The sequence below is a fragment of the Suncus etruscus genome, chromosome 1 (genome assembly GCF_024139225.1).
Source record: "Suncus etruscus isolate mSunEtr1 chromosome 1, mSunEtr1.pri.cur, whole genome shotgun sequence".
NCBI lineage: Eukaryota > Metazoa > Chordata > Mammalia > Eulipotyphla > Soricidae > Suncus > Suncus etruscus.
The window spans coordinates 14,238,190-14,257,011 of NC_064848.1; the positions used below are offsets into that span (position 1 = coordinate 14,238,190).

General features: G+C 47.4%; 1 protein-coding gene across 1 annotated transcript in view; it reads left to right on the plus strand.

The window, feature by feature from the left end:
- The window catches only part of RHEB (Ras homolog, mTORC1 binding), a 33,858-nt gene extending 27,987 nt beyond the window's left edge, over window positions 1–5,871 (plus strand). Inside the window, exons 5-9 of the mRNA XM_049778754.1 lie at window positions 2,083–2,165; window positions 3,521–3,577; window positions 3,650–3,697; window positions 4,103–4,184; window positions 5,421–5,871. Of these exons, the coding sequence (XP_049634711.1) occupies window positions 2,083–2,165; window positions 3,521–3,577; window positions 3,650–3,697; window positions 4,103–4,184; window positions 5,421–5,513 (363 nt within the window). The 3' untranslated portion in view covers window positions 5,514–5,871. The remainder of the gene's footprint in view (window positions 1–2,082; window positions 2,166–3,520; window positions 3,578–3,649; window positions 3,698–4,102; window positions 4,185–5,420) is intronic.
- Window positions 5,872–18,822: the final 12,951 nt, after the last annotated feature.

Here is an 18,822-nt window from a genome sequence, read left to right on the forward strand (position 1 = left end):
GGCCACTGTGTTAGCACTGCCACCAGACTGCTGTTGTATCCAGGATGTCCTTGGCTGTTGGGATTTGTTTTACCCCTTAAAGGAATTTAAACTTATATGCCTGTTGAGGACTCAAATTAACTCCTCTGTTAACTAATTATCTCTGCATATGGGCTTTGCTAGTTTTCTATTGAGCACTTAGTCTTTGCTTATTATTGACCTGAGTGACCCCTTCCAATGCTAACTAAAGATTTTGTATGTGGAGCCGGAGAGATAGCATGGAGGTAAAGCATTTGCCTTTCATGCAGAAGGGTCGGTGGTTCGAATCCCGGCATCCCATATGGTCCCCCAAGAATGTCAGGAGCGATTTTTGAGTGTAGAGCCAGGAGTAATCCCTGAGTTCTGCTGGGTGTGACCCCTCCCCCTAAAAAAAAGAAGAAAAAGATTTTGTATGTAACCTGAACTGTAGGGTTTGTTTTCAGCTTTGTCTTTTGTTTTATGGTTTTTGTTGGAAAGATGTTTTTTGTTTTTGTTTTGGTTATTGTCATTAGTCTATTTTCTTTTTTGTTTGTTTGTTTTTTGGGCCACACCCGGCAGTGCTCAGGGGTTACTCCTGGCTATCTGCTCAGAAATAGCTCCTGGCAGGCACGGGGACTATGTGGGATGCCGGGATTTGAACCAACCACCTTAGGTCCTGGGTCAGTTGCTTGCAAGGCAAATGCCGCTGTGCTATCTCTCCGGCCAAATGTTGGAAAGATTCTTAACCATGAAGAACTTCATTGCATTTACACGTTGTTGGGGTGATTTTTCTGTTTGGGAGGTTTGTTTTTGTTTTGAGGGTGTATAGGGGAGGTGGAGTTAGTTGTGTGTGTGTAGCAGTTGGGAACTTGGGCATGTTCAAGGGCTACTCTGTGTGTGTGTGTGTGTGTGTGTGTGTGTGTGTGTGTTGTGTGTGTTGTGTGTGAGAACTCGGGATTAACCATGTGCAAAGTAAATACACCTTAAACCTGTACTCTTATCTGACCCTGTTTTTTTTTTTTACTTTTGTTCATGTAAGTGTCCACTTAGAATGATTATCTTTCTTTAAGTCTTTGATTCCTCTGGAATACTTGGTGGGGGCCAGTCTCCCGTGCAGTGATCAAGAGGCCCCAGGACACAAGAACTAATGCTTTGTATCCTTGTGACCATGCATGGCCCTTTGGTGCTGAGACCTCCTTTTGTAGACTTCAGTAATTCATAGAAGCAGCTTTCTAACACTGGATACACGTTATACTGTGGCATAATTGTTCCAAAGTTATTAAATAAATCACTTGTGTGGGCCTCAGTGTCGATGCATTGTGCTGGCCAGGCCTCAGTTCTCCCCATTCCCTCTCATGCTAGAGGCAGCCTCTGGCGAGCAACAGGTACCACTTGGAATCGGGCAGAAAATGGGCCATTTAGTCCTCAAGCTTTTCAGGTATTAAGATGTTTTTCATGAGATGACCCAGCAGCACTTGCCAATGCCCTGAGCTGTCAAGTTCTTGAACATTTTCCCCATGCAGGAAATGTGGGATCTTTCATTGGGAAGATCCTCTTCCCAGAGATTCCAAAAATCCAGGCTTTCAAATCACTTGTTACATCACATGATACAGCTGAGAGGGTTGATCCATACTAAGACTAACCCTGGGCCCCTGGAACACTGCTTGGGGAGAGGGGTGTCCATGCCCCCAATGTAGCCAATCATCACCCATTTTGGCTTAACTCCCAAACCAGTTAAATCTATGCATGTGGACAGTGTATCTACAGTAATCTTTTTGTTTGTTTGTTTGGTTGGTTTTGGTTTTGGGCCACACCCAGCGGCACTCCCAGCGACACTCATGGCTCTGGGCTCAGAAGTCACTCCTGGCAGGCTCAGGGGACCATATGGGATTGAACCAGAGTCTGTCTGGGGTTGGCCACATGCAAGGCAAACGCCCTATTGCTATGCTATCGGTCCAACCCCAATCAAGAGTAATTATAAACAACTCTTTGTTTGATTTCTTTGATTATGTGACCTATGTATGAAGAACAGGGTACAAATTGTCTGTTATGCTATATTCAAATATAATTATTCTTTCTTTACAGGATGAATATTCTATCTTCCCTCAGACATACTCCATAGATATTAATGGTTATATTCTTGTGTATTCTGTAACATCCATTAAAAGGTAAGTAGAACCTCCTCAGCTGAGTAAATCTGCACTGCAAAGAGGATTACTCTCTTAGGAATTTTGCTAGGATTAGGCTTGATTCTTGGGCTGTGTGCTCATTGACTATCTTGTGTAGTTAACTTGTGCTTAGGGGGAAATGATCGAGTCCAGGTCTTCTCTAGGCCCATGGAGTCAGACTTCTGTCCACTTGGACTTCCTCGCTCCTGAGTAAATGACTACATGTTTGTTGTTGCTGGTTGATTTACTTCTGTGTTTTTGCATTCTATTGGTATGACTGGACTTGATAATCCAGACCAGGGCTTTGAGTCTAGAACATATTATCTATCCCCTTTTATTTAGGAAATAAGATTCCTGAGCAGCAGTGCCCCCCACCTGCACAATGGGGCCATCATAGCCTCAGACCCCCTAGAGCTCAAGCTCTTCCTGTGACTTAGAAATGCATGCTGGGCTGCACCTGATCAGGTGGCCCATGAGGCAGTAAAAAAAATAGGTTCTGGGGCCGGGCGGTGGCGCTGGAGGTAAGGTGCCTGCCTTGCCTGCGCTAGCCTAGGACGGACCACGGTTCGATCCCCCGGAGTCCCATATGGTCCCCCAAGCCAGGAGCGACTTCTGAGCACATAGCCAGGAGTAACCCCTGAGCATCACAGGGTGTGGCCCAAAAACCAAAAAAAAAAAAAAAATAGGTTCTGGGTGTTGAAGGTAGAGTTAGCACTGAGCTACCAGAAGTGGGGCTACCTCCTGTCGGGAATACGTAGGGCAGGGGTCTCAAACTCGTGGCCCGCGGGCCGTTTGCGGCCCTCTGTACAACATTTTGTGGCCCACAGCCATCCTTCAAATATCGCAATATTTGCGATTATCGCAATAAAAATCGCATTAGTAAAAAAAATCGCATTAAACATTGGCATACCCCGAGCAGTTCCGTTTGGGTATGCAAATGTTTAATGCGATTTTTTTGCAATTTTTTTCTTACTAATGCGATTTTTTTGTTGCAAATATTCGGTAAGCAAAATCCCTTAGGCCGCCCTGCCTCACCCCGACTTTGCCTCCTGCGGCTCCCAGGTAAATTGAGTTTGAGACCCCTGACGTAGGGCCTTTGCCAGTGGTATAGTCTCCATAGTCCTACTGGCAGCAAGGGCAGGGCCAGACCAGAAAAATATGGAGAACACAGCAAGGAGCATCTCCATGGGTGCCTGTGATGTGGGGGTGTCCTGTGTCCACTCACACCATCTCTTATTATGCATGATGCTTGTGGGTTTGAAATGACCCCTGAGGCTGTGTATGTCGTTTCCCCCCCCCCCCCCCAACTCCACCCAATGGCCCTCATGCTGTCCTTGGTTTCTGCTGTTTTCTAGCTTCGAGGTGGTCAAGGTCATCCATGGGAAACTTTTGGACATGGTGGGCAAAGTGCAGTAAGTGCCTGACCCTCACCCTCCTATGCCCCACTCCCCCCATCCTGCCACTGACCTCTCTCTCCTCTCCAGGATCCCCATCATGCTTGTCGGGAATAAGAAAGACCTGCACATGGAAAGGTGGGGCCATTGGACACAGCATATCCAGTTGGATTTTTCTCTCTGACCAGTGCTCTTGGTGGGCTGAGATAGTAGCACAGGGGTCTGGGCTACAGGCCAGGCTACAAGGTTGTTCTGGATGATGCTGCGGGAGGGTTGGCCAGGGACTTTTTGGCTTCTTGGGGCCATGTTGCTGAGGCACATGGGGACCCAATGCCCCACATCCTGGGCTGCTAACAGCCTCTTCCTACATACATGAGATCCTGGCCAGCAGTATTCATAAGTTCTGGAACAAGGGTTCTCCCACAGATGGATTCACTCAGTGCCCCTCAGTGTCATCAGGTGGGCAGTGGGGCCTAGTGCATGGGTGGCCTGGTGGCTTCCATGTAACAGCTAGAACTTGAAGCTACACGTACTGTCTTTTAGGGTAATCAGTTATGAAGAAGGGAAAGCACTGGCAGAATCCTGGAATGCAGCTTTTTTGGAATCTTCTGCTAAAGAAAACCAGGTACTGAGACCCTCACAACTATTCTGAGCCCTCTTGGGCCTGGCCAAGGGAGGCAGCTACAAGCCAATAAGGTGGTGGGGGAGTCAGTGAGTACTTGTCGATTTTGCATTCTTCTGAGGAGCACAGTTGAACGGTCTCTAAGAGTACTCTCTTGCTTCTGTTCTAATTTGACTCCTCTTCGGAGACCATCTGAGGATCCTAAAGTAGGTGTTTGGTTGAGGCATCATTTAGTTATTGAAGGCTCTGAGTACCTTTTGGGAGCTGCCTGGAGCTGTGGGTAGAAGGGTGCCCTGAGGTTTATTCCACTGAGAGCACCTCTGCTGGCTTTTTGCATTGTCTGGTTCTGTAGTTTCTAGCTCCATAGAAGGCTCTAGACTGCTTTTTGACTGCCACATGAGTCATGTTATAAACTTAAAAAGTTAATATGAAAAAAATCCTGGGGCTGGGGAGGTGGCGCTAGAGGTAAGGTGTCTGCCTTGCAAGCGCTAACCAAGGAAGGACCATGGTTCGATCCCTGGTGTCTCATATGGTCCCCCAAGCCAGGGGCTTAGCCAGGAGTAACCCCTGAGCATCAAACAGGTGTGGGCCCCCCCCCCCAAAACAAAAACAAAAACAAAAAAAATCCTAACTACTAGGGTTCTTCAGGGTTTTGGTAAATTTTGTATATGTGATCCTGAGAGAATCTTAGTGGGCTAAGTGCTGCTAGTGTTCTGAAGGTCTGGTTCCACCCCCGGCACAGGCAGGAGTGACCCAAGAAACAAACAGAAAAATAGCTCATTAGGGGCCAAAACTAAAGTACGTCTGATAGGTGTTTGCTTTGCACATGTAGCCTGATCCAGGTTTGATGACACTGTATGGTTCCCCTGATTCCCCTGAGCGCTCCAGGTGTGACTCCTGAACACTGTTAGGTCTAGCCCAGAAACCAAAAAAAAAAGGTTTTTAAGACAGGAAATGAGTATGTTGCCCAGTTCTGGGGGAGAGCAGCAGCACTCCTGCTTCCTAACAGTGCCCTTTTATGCATGGTTTCCCTGCCCCTCCCTGGGTCTTTGATTATGCCTGGGGTGGTGGTCATTAAAGGTTCCCCTCCCAAGACTGCTGGTAAGTCAGGGTGCCCATGGGCCTGCACAGCTGAGGACAGAGTTGTAGTGGGGCTTACCAGCAGGAGGTTCCAGTTTTGGGGGACTCAGATGAAGGACGGGATCCACCCCAGCTCAGCACAGTGTATGCCATTTTCAGACTGCAGTGGACGTGTTCCGGAGGATCATTCTGGAAGCAGAGAAGATGGACGGGGCCGCTTCCCAAGGCAAGTCATCCTGTTCTGTGATGTAAGCATACTCGGCTGAGGAGCCCCCAACCCCACAAACTGCTTTTCCTCGTTAACCGAGCGTTTTCATTTGAGTCGGAGCATCTCCACCCTGCCCATCACATCATGTTCAGCTCTGACTGTCCCAATGAGTTCACTCACTTTCAAACTTTAAGCAATCATATTTTCAATTTATATATTGTATTTCTTAATATTATGACCAAGAATTTTATTGGCATTAATTTCTCCGTGTAGTTTGTTGTTTAAAATAATGTAATCATCAAAATGATACCTGTTGTCACACTACTATATTAACTAAGCTTCAATTCTGTGTTTCTTTCATTGTGTTAATGTAAACTTGTAAATAAAATAGCTTCAAACCTCCAGTGGCTTTGAAGGGAGTTGTGTCCTGGGGAATGGGGGGAGACCAGAGGAATTCAGAGTGACTCCTGGTGGCTGTGCTGGCCAGGATTTGAGTCAACCACCAGCACTCCCCTCAGAGCCCTGGGATGAAAAGAGGCACTGTCCACAAGGTTCTGGGAAGCACCCCGAACTCTAGAGTAGTGTGTGGAGAGCAAGTGTCCCTTTCGTGGTGGGTCCTTTCAGTGAGCCACACTTGAGCTCGCAGGCTATTGGCTGTAGTGACTGTATAACTGTATAATCCTCAGGTGTAGGACCATGCTTCCCCAGAACTAAATGGAATAATGAAGTCGTGTCTCGGGATAATATTTAGGGAGCTCAGGCAGCAGGAGATGTCTGCAGAGAGTTACTGTTATCTGGGGAGGAGGGAACAGTCTCCAGCTGAGCCAAGTGTCCCTTATCATGATTGTTTGGTCAGGGTCAGTGGCCACGCTCACTGGTTCCTAGCAGCCTCTCCTGGCTTCTGAGGCTACTTCAGTTTTTGAGTTCTGAGTGGAGGATGAAGCCTTGTGATGGGGAGGTAGCATAGGTTCTTAAATTGAGCTGTGCCCACAGGGACAGCACACACAAGGTTTTAGTGACTAAGGTAAGGATGCCTGACTCTCCCACCCTTTTCCCTGGGTCGTCCCCTATTAGATTATACCTTATTTTACCCAAAACAAAGATCAACCCTGGTTCCTTTGTATCTATTGGTCTACAACTTAGTTTTACCTCAAAACAGAGATTTGTCTTACATGTAAACCTGAGTGGGACTGGCTCAGGATAGTCTGGCTATCCTTACTCCCCTACCTGGGTGTGTTCTCTGTACTCAATAAAAACGACAGTTCTGGCAGGCAACTCACTCTTTATACAAGGTAGAAGATGCCAGAAAATCTGTATTTCACCCTCAACCGGGTCTGAATTATTCCATGCAGTGACTCTGCTTTAGTTAGACTTGTTCGCCTAGGGTTGGAGATATAGTCCCCTTCTCACACACTTTCCTTGACCAGCTCTCACATCTTGCCATAGTGGCCATCTCCCCAGCCCTTAGCTCTGTGGCCCCCAAACATTCCTTCCAGTGGATCTGACTCTCAATTCCCAGCCCTGGCTGAGGGAACCACCAAGACTGAGCCAAGTCTCCCACTGAGGGATGAGGAGGGATCATAAACCCCCACCCCCAATCTTAAGGGGGAACATTTACACATGCAGTATCTTTGGAAACAGCCTGCTCAGCCCCTGAAACCAGCGCTTTGCAAAAAATACTTGTTCAGGGGCCAGCGAGGTGGCACTAGAGGTAAGGTGTCTGCCTTGCAAGCGCTAGCCAAGGAAAGATCGCGACCGCGGTTCGATCCCCCGGCGTCCCATATGGTCCCCCCAAGCCAGGGGCAATTTCTGAGTGCTTAGCCAGGAATAACCCTTGAGCATCAAACAGGTGTGGCCCGGAAAAAAAATATGTTCCCTTGCATCGCAAGAGGGAGCCCCAATCTTGCAGCTACAAGGCCTTTATCGTAGATGCCCCCAAACTGCAGGGCTATGAATTAGAGGGTGTGAGGGAAGTTAAGCCGGTGTCCTTGGCATCCCTTTAGCTGCTCCCTTGATCCTGGCACCTTCTACCCATAATGTCCTCTGTAAGAGGACAATTGCAGTTAGTCTGCTGACCCAGGACACACTGCGACCTCTGAAATGGTTGCCTACATGGTTAAGCAAGACCAACCTATTGTCAGGGATACCTAACTCCCTGAAACAAACAGACCACAGGCTCCCTCAGGACCCATTATGGGCCTGTGTCTGACATGGATGCCTAGCTGGTCCTGTCTGCCTGCCTGGGACCAGTTGAAAGAGATAATAATGTCTGAGAACATTCCAGAACATCCTGCCTCCTTCCCCCTCCTTGCCATAGGAAGCTACAAAGACTCCAACCAGCAGAATCCAGAAGTCTCATGTTTCGTGTCTAGGAGTCCCATAAGAAAAGGAAGGTTGGTCATAGAGTCACTGGGCCTGCCTCAGTCTTCCTCTTGGTCTGCTGAGGCCTGTGACTGAGCAGAAGACACCAGACCCAGTCTGCTCTGGGGCATTATACAAACCAAGACAACTGGCACTGCTGGCGTGTCACCATGTGAGGGTGACTCTAGCTGGAATCAATTTCTGACAGCAGGTGGCCATGTTGGGGAATCCCCCCTAGTCTTGACCTAGTCACCTTCACTGCAACTGCTGAGTCAGGAAATGGGTACAAGGCACTGAAAACACCAGAAAGGTCCACCCAGGTCGACCCCAACCAAGGGGACTTGAGCACCAGTCAGGGCTCACCCAGGCAACAGCCTTGGCTCTTCACGCTGGATGTGGCCTTGGCCAAAAACTATTTCTCAAGACAAAACAAAGGTTTCTGGGAAATTGACGGCCTCAGCTCTGAAGACCTTCCACCCAGTTCTGCTTAGCTCTGTCCAGTTCTACCCAGTTTGTTCAGCTCTACCCAGTTCTGTCTACTGCCCAGGAAAGGACCCTGTGCAGGCAGAGCTGGGTGTGGGGCCAGATGAGGATTGAGTGAACCCCCACTCTGGGAAGCCACCCCAGATGTTATTAGGCTATAGGAAGATCCAAAGGGCTCCCCTGCGTTTCCTCGGAATTCTCAAGGGACTCCCAAGGGGACCAAGGTTAGTACAGAGCTGCTTGCGTGATGGTTCCAGGAAGAAACATGCCCCCCCCCCCATTTCTAGCAGGCCCTAGGGCTCATGGTACAGGACTAAAGCAGGTACCCCAGGGTCGCATTAATAGTATGGTCCGAGTGTAGGGGGCCAACAGCACACCCATGACCTGGTACATAGTGTTGGGGCTCGGGATACAGTGTATGGAGATGTGGCCCAGCAATTCTCAGGGAGGAACTAAATAAAGCAAGGGGATATAAAAGTCTGGGAACAGGGGTCATTGCTGAGAGGAAGGGCACAAGCCACATCTCCATGTGAGCCAGCCTGTGCATCTGCCTACCTGGAAAGAATTGTTCTGGTCTTGGTTCTGCCTTGATAACTGCTCTGGGGAGGTGGAACTTGCCTCCCCCAAACCAGTGCAACCCCAGCACTCGGGAACAGCCACACTGAGGATCACAGAGGGTCACCACTTGCTCCCCCAGACCCTACACATGGGCCCACCTCAGAGCCCACACACAAGCCTCACCTCAGACCCTGCAGCTGAGATGGGTTGTGCTTGACAGGACAGGGTTATGCTTTTCAACAAGGGTCCTGGCCCCCATGTCTACTCACCTATGGTATTAGGCATCAACACAGGAAAGTGGTTTCATGTTCCCTCCAGCACAGAAAGTGGGAACACGTTTCATCAGTTCAGCACAGCTAAGTGGGCTCTGAGTGTGCACAGTGGGCCAGCACAGTTCTCGGATCACTGTTGGCATCAAAATGAATCAAAATGAAGGTATCAGACATTGTCCCATTGCACCCATTTCTCCAACTTCATTAAGTCTTAAGACGCAAAAGTTAGAATTCCCACTTTTAGCCAAAACTTTTATTAATTTTTAACAAGTCTTTCACAGTAACAGTGACAGTGAATTAGGGTTATTCTCATCACCATAGTTCTCAGTATGCACCCCTTACCTCCAGCCATAACCCACTAGACTTGCTAGCGTAACAGGTCCCTTTTGTGTATAACACGCTTGTTATAGTTTGGGTCTTTTGATTCTACTGTGGTTGACATTGCTTTGGGTATTTAGGCCTGACCTTTTTTTATTTCTACTCTATGCTCCTGGGACTGTTTGGCCTCTGGGTCCCATCTGGCTTTTTTTTTTTTTTTTTTCTTTCCTTTTCTCAGTTTGTAGGGAGACATAAAAGTGAGGCAGAACCAGATGATTCATGTTCTATGGTTCTGTAAAAAAAAAAAGGTGGGGGGGCCTATCTAGAAGTTATAAATACAAATAAAATTGAAAAGGAGGGCAGATGTGGTAAGTGTTGGTTTATTTTGTTGTTTTTTGTTTTGCATAGGCACAGTAAACTGAGGAAATTAGAAAGATTTCTTTGGCCTAAGACAGTGATGGCTAACCTTTTTGAGCCCGAGGGCCCAAATGGCCGCCAAATGGCTGGCCCTCCCAATGGCTACTCCAGCCTTGTTACCAGGTGAGATGCAAAGCAGATACTGGGACACTCGCCTCCCACCACGCCGCTTATCTTAATTGCGGACCCCTTCCTGCATGCCATCTGCAAGGCCTTCACATGCCACCGCTGGCATGCGTGCTATAGGTTCACCATTGAGGGCCTAAGAGATTCAGGATGTCTTTGCCTTTGAAGCATACTGTCAGGAGAGTCACTATAGGCTCTGGGCATGTGAGTGGTCAAACCCCTGCACATAGGACAGACAGCGGTTCGATCCCTCTGCATCCCATATGGTCCCCCAAGCCAGGAGTGATTTGTGAGCGCATAGCCAGGAGTAACCCGTAAGTGTCACCGGATGTGGCCCAAAAACAAAAAAAATTCTTTATGGTCCCAAGAAAATTCCACTCAGTCGAGCTTATCATAATGATCTTGGTTTTTAATTAATTAGTGATCTTGGCTTTTGCACAGATTCTGTGACTGAGGGTCTTCTGATTTCATCTCACTGGTAAGTGGTGAGATAGGACAACCTGCCCTTAGATCAATTTGTTGCTGCTTCCTTGTTGTCAAGGTGTCATATGAATCTCTCTGGGCTCAAGTTGGTGGCAAGGCAGTAGTAAGGCCTTCCCCGGAGGGAGGCGGGAGGGGAGGGGTTGATTCCTGGTGCTGGTGCCGGGAACCGTGCCAGTTTTAAGGTTGGGATCCAGGGATCAGGGTTGAACAGTTGATGTTCAATCACATGAGGTCTAAGTCAAGTTCCCAAGACAATTGTTCAGGGTGGAAGGTGTGCCTGCATTGTAAATTTCATGAGTTCTTATCCCTATTAGATAAGAACTTCTTTCTATACATAAGATTTCCCCGTTTTAGTATGCCTCTGCAGGGGAAAAAAAATGCCAAATTATATTATTGGTGCATTTGGGGGTAAAAAGAATAAGCTATACAATCTCTGTTGTCTAATTTTGACCTAAATTCCTATCCCAAGCAAGAATTTCTACTAGAATTTCCTGCTAAGCAGAACCAAAACAGGCCCCTAGAAAAAGAAAATGAAAAGGGGTGGAGCTACCTCTACATATAGAAACAAACACTAACATTTGTAACTATTAAGAAAGTAGGGGCCGGAGAGATAGCATGGAGGTAAGGCGTTTGCCTTTCATGCAGGAGGTCATCGGTTCGAATCCCAGCGCCCCATATGGTCCCCCGTGCCTGCCAGGAGCAATGTCTGAGCCTGGAGCCAGGAATAACCCCTGAGCGCTGCCGGGTGTGACCCAAAATCCAAAAAAAAAAAAAAAAAAAAAGAAAGTAAACATACAAAGAAAATATATATCTCTCCATTGAGTCTTTTGAGATTGCCTGCGGGGGTAGATAAGACCCAAGACACATTTTCATCTTACACCGTGATCTTGTGGAGTTTGAAAATGGTTTGCAGCAGTCAGGGTCCTCAAGTAGTGTCCTCAAGCTGGGGATCCCTGTGGAGCTGAATCCAGTAGCAGGCAATAGTCCACATTGAGGGGAGATGGGAGGAGGGCCGCATAGAATAGAATTAATCAGCGGGAGCAGTGGCTGCAGCTTCTTGCTGACGTGAGAGATGGGGGGCTGAGAGGATGTCCTTTTGCTTTGGGAGCTGGGTGACAGCTTCCTGGAGCAGGGGGAAGGTCCTGGCTCCTGAGGAGTGAAAGACTGAGGGTAAAAAAGGGTTAAATAGGGAGAGCTCAGGGTTGAGAGGGTGAGGATAGGAGTTTTGTAGGATGTTGATTAGGGAGGGGAGGAGGGATAATATATAATACAGGCTCTATGCAATATAGGCAGGAATTATGTACAATACAGATTAGACAAACAGGAGTCTACCATATACACATTCATACCCACTTATATACAGATGTTAGAGATCTATTAGTAGGTTGTAGTTGGAGGTCTGACTCTTACGGGGTGAGTCAGAGCACTTTAAAGGGATGGAGTGATAGCACAGTGGTAGGGCATTTGCCTTGCATGCAGCCAACCCGGAACCATATGGTCCCCTGAACCCACCAGGAGCGATTTCTGAGTGCAGAGCCAGGAGTAACCCCTGAGTGCTGCCGGGTGTGTTCCCCCAAAAAAAAAGTAAAAGAAAAAAATTAAGACACAGACATACAGATCGTGAGCACTGCAATAAAATTCCCTGACTTCCAAACATTCTGCACCTGTTTCTGTAGATAAAAACATTAGAACAGTATTATAGGCCTTTGTAGTAAGAAGCTGATTGGACACCTGCTCAATCTAAACAGCTGATTCCATTGTTGCAGGTTTCTTTGTAGTATAAAAGGCTGTGTGTTTCTCCTCTTCCAATTGATTTGTTTTCTTCACGATAGCCTGACAACTACGACGTTCAGAGTATCTACCATTTAGACCATTTTAGACCATTGTGCTTCTTTGTAGAGTTATTCTAAATACCACATATAAGTGATATTCTGTATTAGTCCTTCTTCTGGCTTACTAAATTTAACATATTTTCTAATTCCATCCATGTTGCTGCAAATTGTGTGACTGCATCATTTCTGACTGCTAGGTAGTATTCCACTGTGTGTATGCATCACATCTTCATGATCCACTTATCTGTTGTTGACATCTAGGTTGATTTTGTCTTAGCTATTGTATTGAGTGCTGCGATGAATAGTGGTGTACATACATACTGTCTGATGAATGTCTTTTTGTCCTGGGGATAGATACCCAAGAGAGGGATTGCTGGGTCACGTGGCAGCTCAATTTTGAGTTTATTGAGAACCCTCCATCTGTTTTCCCTAGGGGTTGGACCAGACAGCATTCCCAGCAGCAGAGGATGAGTTTCTTTTTTACCACATCCTTACCAACAGGGATTGTTCCCATTGTTTTTGATATGTGCCATTATCACTGATGTAAGATGGTACCACATTGTTGTCTTGATTTGGATTTCCCTAATTATAAAAATTTTTTGTTTGTTTGTTTGTTTTTGGTTCACACCCAGTAGCACTCAGGTTACTCCTGAACCACAGTCTGTCCTGGATTGGGTGCATGCAAGGCAACCGCCCTACTGCTGTGCTATCTCTCCGGCCCTGATAAGTATTTTTAATCGGGGCCGGAGAGATAGCATGGGTGTAGAACATTTACCTTGCATGCAGAAGGACAGTGCTTTGACTTCTAGTATCCCATATGGTCCCCGAGCCTGCAGAGAGCGATTTCTGAGCGTAGAGCCAGGAGTAAGCCCTGAGCGCTGCCGGGTGTGACCTAAAAACAAACAAAAAGATTTTTAATCTAAGGTGGTCTCTTACTCATCGCAATTTTTCTTGCGCCAGGCCACCCTACCCAGATCTAACCCCAGGTGGCACGTGTGTCCAGAACTACCTGGGTATCTGCGAGTGAGCTGGTGCCTCTGAAGCGCCATCTACAGTCCAATCAAGGCAGAGCGTCTGCTCTTTTTCTCTGATTCATTGATTTATACATTTATTATGGTTTTGGAGGCCATACTCGGCATTGTTCAAGAGCTGCTCTGCACTCTGGACTTGATTTGCTCTGAGCAGTGTCCCCGGGACCTTGTGCTGCTGGGATTCAGCTCCAGGCCTCTAGCATGCAACTTGTCCTTCCATCAAATTATGCTCCCATGGGGGCCGGGCGGTGGCGCTAAAGGTAAGGTGCCTGCCTTGCCTGCGCTAGCCTCGGACGGACCGCGGTTCGATTCCCCCGGTGTCCCATATGGTCCCCCAAGCCAGGAGCGACTTCTGAGCGCATAGCCAGGAGTAACCCCTGAGCATTACCGGGTGTGGCCCAAAAACCAAAAAAAAAAAAAAAAAAAAAAAAAATTATGCTCCCACAAAGGCCGGAGCAGTGGCACAAGTGTGCTAGCTTAGGACAGACCAAGATTCGACCCCCCAGCGTCCCATATGGTCCCCCAAGCCAGCCGTGATTTCTGAGCGCATAGCCAGGAGTAACCCCTGAGCGTCACCGGGTGCAGTCGAAAAACCAAAGCAAAACAAAACAAACAATAACAACAACAACAATATATATACATATATACATATGCTCCCACAAAACCTGGCCTTCTCCAGGTTCACACACATGTTCATGGCCTTGTGATGTCAGACCATGTCACCTCTTTGAAGGTGCAGCAGGCCTGGAGTTAAACCTGTGATTCAGTACTTGCCCTCCTGGCTTCAGTGACTTAATAGGGGTGTTTGCTGAGTTGCCCTGGAGAGGGTCCCATGTAGGGGAAAAGGGAGTTTGTGGGAGGGGAGTCTTCTACTGAGGGAACTTTCTTGGGTCCCAAGCCCAGAATTCACCACAACCTCATGGGCCCTTTCTCCAGGGATTACAGCACTGGTTTTACATGGGGCTAAATTCAGCTCTATCTTGGTCTTATGCCAGTAAACTTCTGGGGTGAGGCCTTCTTGTAATCAGGCCAAGGACTTTTTTCCTGTTTTCCCCATATTTTTCTGGGCCTATGCAAACAACGGTGATTGCCACAGTCACACCTTTACTATTATATTTCTTTTAAAAATTATCCTTTAAGGGCCCGGAGAGATAGCACAACAGCATTTGCCTTGCAAGCAGCCAATCCAGAACCAAAGGTGGTTGGTTCGAATCCCGGTGTCCCATATAGTCCCCCGTGCCTGCCAGGAGCTATTTCTGAGCAGACAGCCAGAAGTAACCCCTGAGCACCGCTGGGTGTGGCCCAAAAACCAAAAAAAAAAAAAAAAAAGCCTTTAAGAAAAAAAAAAACAGTTTACTGAACTTAAAAACAAATAACTGAAGTAGAATGCCTGTCTTGAATACAGGCAGGGGGTGTGAAGGGGGAGGGGGGAATGTTACACTGGTGAAGGGGGATGTTCTGTTTGTGACTGTAACCCACCTATAATCATGTTTGTAATCATGGTGCTTAAAAAAAAAAAAAACACAGGGGCCGGGCAGTGGCGCTGGAGGTAAGGTGCCTGCCTTGCCTGCGCTAGCCTAGGACGGACCGCGGTTCGATCCCCCGGCGTCCCATATGGTCCCCCAAGAAGCCAGGAGCAACTTCTGAGCTCATAGCCAGGAGTAACCCCTGAGCGTCACAGGGTGTGGCCCAAAAACCAAAAAAAAAAACACAAAAAAACCTAGAAGTTAAGTGAAGGTTAGGATCAGGATCAAACTGGAGGAATGTATTAAAATTAGGGGAATGCAAAAAAATTAAAATTAAAAAAATTCAGCTCTATCACCTTTGTCCCGCCAGAAGTGATCCCTGAGCGCTACTGGGTGTGGCCCTCCCCAAAAGAGGATAATTTAGTTTTCTTTTTTTGTTTGTTTTTTTGTTTTTTTGTTTTTGGGTCACACCCGGCAGCGTTCAGGGGTTACTCCTGGCTCTAAGCTCAGAAATCGCTCCTGGCAGGCTCAGGGGGGTGGCGTGGGGGGACATATAGGACGTGGGAATTTGAATTATGGTCCTTCTGTGTCTAAAGCAAACACCCTACCACTGTGCTATCTCTCCAGCCCCTATAATTTGTTTTTCAACTCAATACTTTTTGCTTTGTTTTGTTTTGGGATCACACCCGGCACTGCTCAGGGGTTACTCCTGGCTCTATGCTCAGAAATCACTCCTGAAAAAAAAAAAAAAAAAGAAATCACTCCTGGCAGGCTCGAGGGACCATATAGGATGCCGGGATTTGAACCACCGTCCTTCTGCATGCAAGGCAAACACCCTACCTCCATGCTATCTCTCCAGCCCCTCAACTCAATACTTTTAAGCTATTTCAATGCTTTCTCATTAATTCAAAAATCACTTAAGACATTTTCAGTTCCCCAAAATAGATTTGGGAAACTGTCTTTCTGTTAACTTAACTATTATATTTTTCTGGAACTGGCAGCCTTTTGTTAGGGTAATTTTCATAATTATTTCTTTTTATCAATTGCTTTCTGAAAGAATTTCTCAAGGCGATCTTCACTTTTTTTTTTTTTTGGTGGAGGGTGGTTGGGGTAGTTTTTTAATTTTTTAAATATTTTTAATTGTTTTGGGGTCACACCCAGTAGTGCTCAGAAATTACTTCTGGCAGGCTTGGGAGACAATATGAGATGCCAAGGATCAAACCTGTGTTGGCCACATGCAAGGCAAATACTATCACTGTGCTATCACTCCAGTTCCCAAATTTCTTAATTCTTCAATTGGGTCCAGTCTCAACTTTGCCTGTAGAGTTTTGGAGATATTCAGTCTAACATCAACTCTCTGGTATCAGCCCACTGTCCACCATCCTCATCTCTCAGGCCCTTCACTGCTTTCTGCTCATCCAGACAGCTCAGATAAGGACATCACTCTGGCCCCTTATCTCATGCCCACCTTCAACCCAAGACCACCTCAATTTCCCCCAGAATGCCATGAAGGCTCCTCATCATGCTGGCAAGTCAGATTCAGGCCTTCTGTTCTGTTGTCTATTCTGTTTGTTCCCTTTCTGGGATGTCCTCCAATCTCACTGTCTCTGAATCCTGCTCTGCCTGCATACCACATTTTCCAGGAAACCCTCCCTGACTACCCATTTGCCTCTAAACTCCCTTTTCTGGACAGCAGTGTTACTCTTTATACTACAGGAACCAGATACTTTGTGGAATTTGGCTGTCACACATCCTACAATTCAATTTCAGGAGTGGAATTTTTGAAACAGTTTATAAGCATTTTTTACTTCTTCCTTCTCTTGGACAGTCAAAGTTGTATTTGTGCATAAACTCAAAGCAATAGGGACTTCCTATGTCACTGGGTCATGCTCCTGCTCCCAGCAGGCACACCTTTGGGGGGAGGGGGACCCAGGCAGTGTCCCGGGTTTCAGGAGTCCATTCCTGTGATACTCATACCAGCCGTGTAGGCCTGAAGTTACAATGCTCAGCACAGGTGATATGTTTGGGCTCAGTGGTATTGGGGACCATCAAGGTACCTCCTGGGATCGTGCAGTGCTGGGCATTAAACTCAGGCCATTAGCACTGGCTCCCTGGTACCCGGCAGTCACTTTAAGGCATTTTTCCTTCCAGAAAGATGTCAATGTACAAGCCCCAAGCAGCGAAGGAGAATCATTTTTTTTTATTGACATGTTGACAAATGTTGGCTGATCATTTACATTCTTTCAGTTACTGGAGCTGGAAATAGCAGCTGGGGAAGGGTGCTTGCCTTTTCTACAGCCAACCTTGGTTCAATCTGGGCACCACATGTGGTCCCTGCCTATGCCATCAGCAGTGACCTCTAAGAACAGAGATAAGAGTAAGCCCTAGCAATGCTGGGTGTGCCCGAACAGAACATTAGTTACTGGAATTGAACTTTTTCATGTGTTTTTACTGTAATAAACATTGGGATGAATATGCTTGTCTCTAGTCCTTTCCCATGGTCATATTCATCTTGGAAAATATTTATTTGAAAACGTCTTGCTGTACAAATCTCTTGACATTTGCTTACAAATGTTTCAAATGGTGTGAAATGTTTCTCTTTGCTTATTTGTCTTTCCTTTTTTTTTTAAATATTTCCCTGATCTTTTTTTTTTTGGGGGGGGCACACCCGGTGATGCTCAGGGGTTACTCCTGGCTATGCGCTCAGAAGTCGCTCCTGGCTTGGGGGACCATATGGGACGCTGGGGGATCAAACCGCGGTCCGTCCTAGGCTAGCGCAGGCAAGGCAGGCACCTTACCTCTAGCGCCACTGCCCGGCCCCTATTTCCCTGATTTTTCTGTAGATTCTTCCTGAGCTCTACCGAGGGAATGAAAAGTACATTTTTTTTTTTTTGGTTTTTGGTTTTTGGGTCACACCCAGCAGCACTCAGGGGTTTCTCCTGGCTCTATGCTCAGAAATCGCTCCCAGCAGGCTCTGGGGACATTTGGGATGCCGGGATTTGAACCACCGACCTTCTGCATGCAAGGCAAACAGTTTACCTTTGTGCTATCTCTCCGGCCCAAAAGTACATTTTAAATCTTTAAGAATGAATCTAGGGGCCGGGCGGTGGCGCTAAAGGTAAGGTGCCTGCCTTGCCTGCGCTAGCCTTGGACGGACCGCGGTTCGATCCCCCGGTGTCCCATATGGTCCCCCAAGCCAGGAGCAACTTCTGAGCACATAGCCAGGAGTAACCCCTGAGCGTTACCGGGTATGGCCCAAAAAAAACAAAAACAAACAAAAAAAAAAAACCAAGAATGAATCTAAGAATCCCCAGAATGTCCGGGGCTTGACAGACAGGAAAACATGTCCATGAGAGCATCTGCACTAGGGCTTTCTCCCCTGAGCCCAGGTTCAAGAACACCCAACCCTGGGTCTGCAGTATCCCTCTCTCCTTAACTTAGGGTGTCCTTCTATTATTTGGGTCCTGTCTCCAGGTCAGTACCAGTTTACACCCTTTGCTGCAAGCTCTGCCTCTGGGTCAGAGTTCTGGGGTGTGACTGAGGACCCGGAGAGGCTGACATGGGTGTGGCCCCACATTGTGGCTTCAATTGGGAGACACAGATGTGGGATGTTTGTTCGTACGCTGTCTGCTGCCCTCAGAGTTAGGTCACCTGTCTGGGCTTCCTCTGGGAGCTGAGAAGCCCACAGAAATGCTTTCATTCTGGGAAGACAGACCTCGGCCATAGTGGCGAGCTCTAAGGGCTGAGCCCAGTCTGTGCATGCAAGTACCTGATTCCATCCCTGGATTCACATAATTCCTGAGTACTGAGCCAGGAGTCACTCTGAGCACCTGGGATCAGCCCCCCAAAAACACGAGACTGGCCTAGGAGGGAGACACCGCTGTGAGGGGCCACAGCAGGCCTTGAGGTTGCTGCACGGACAGTCTGGGGAGCAGAGAAGAGGTCACCCGAGAACCAGAGTCCTGAAGATGGCTGGAATGGGACCAAGGCCAGAATGGGACCAATG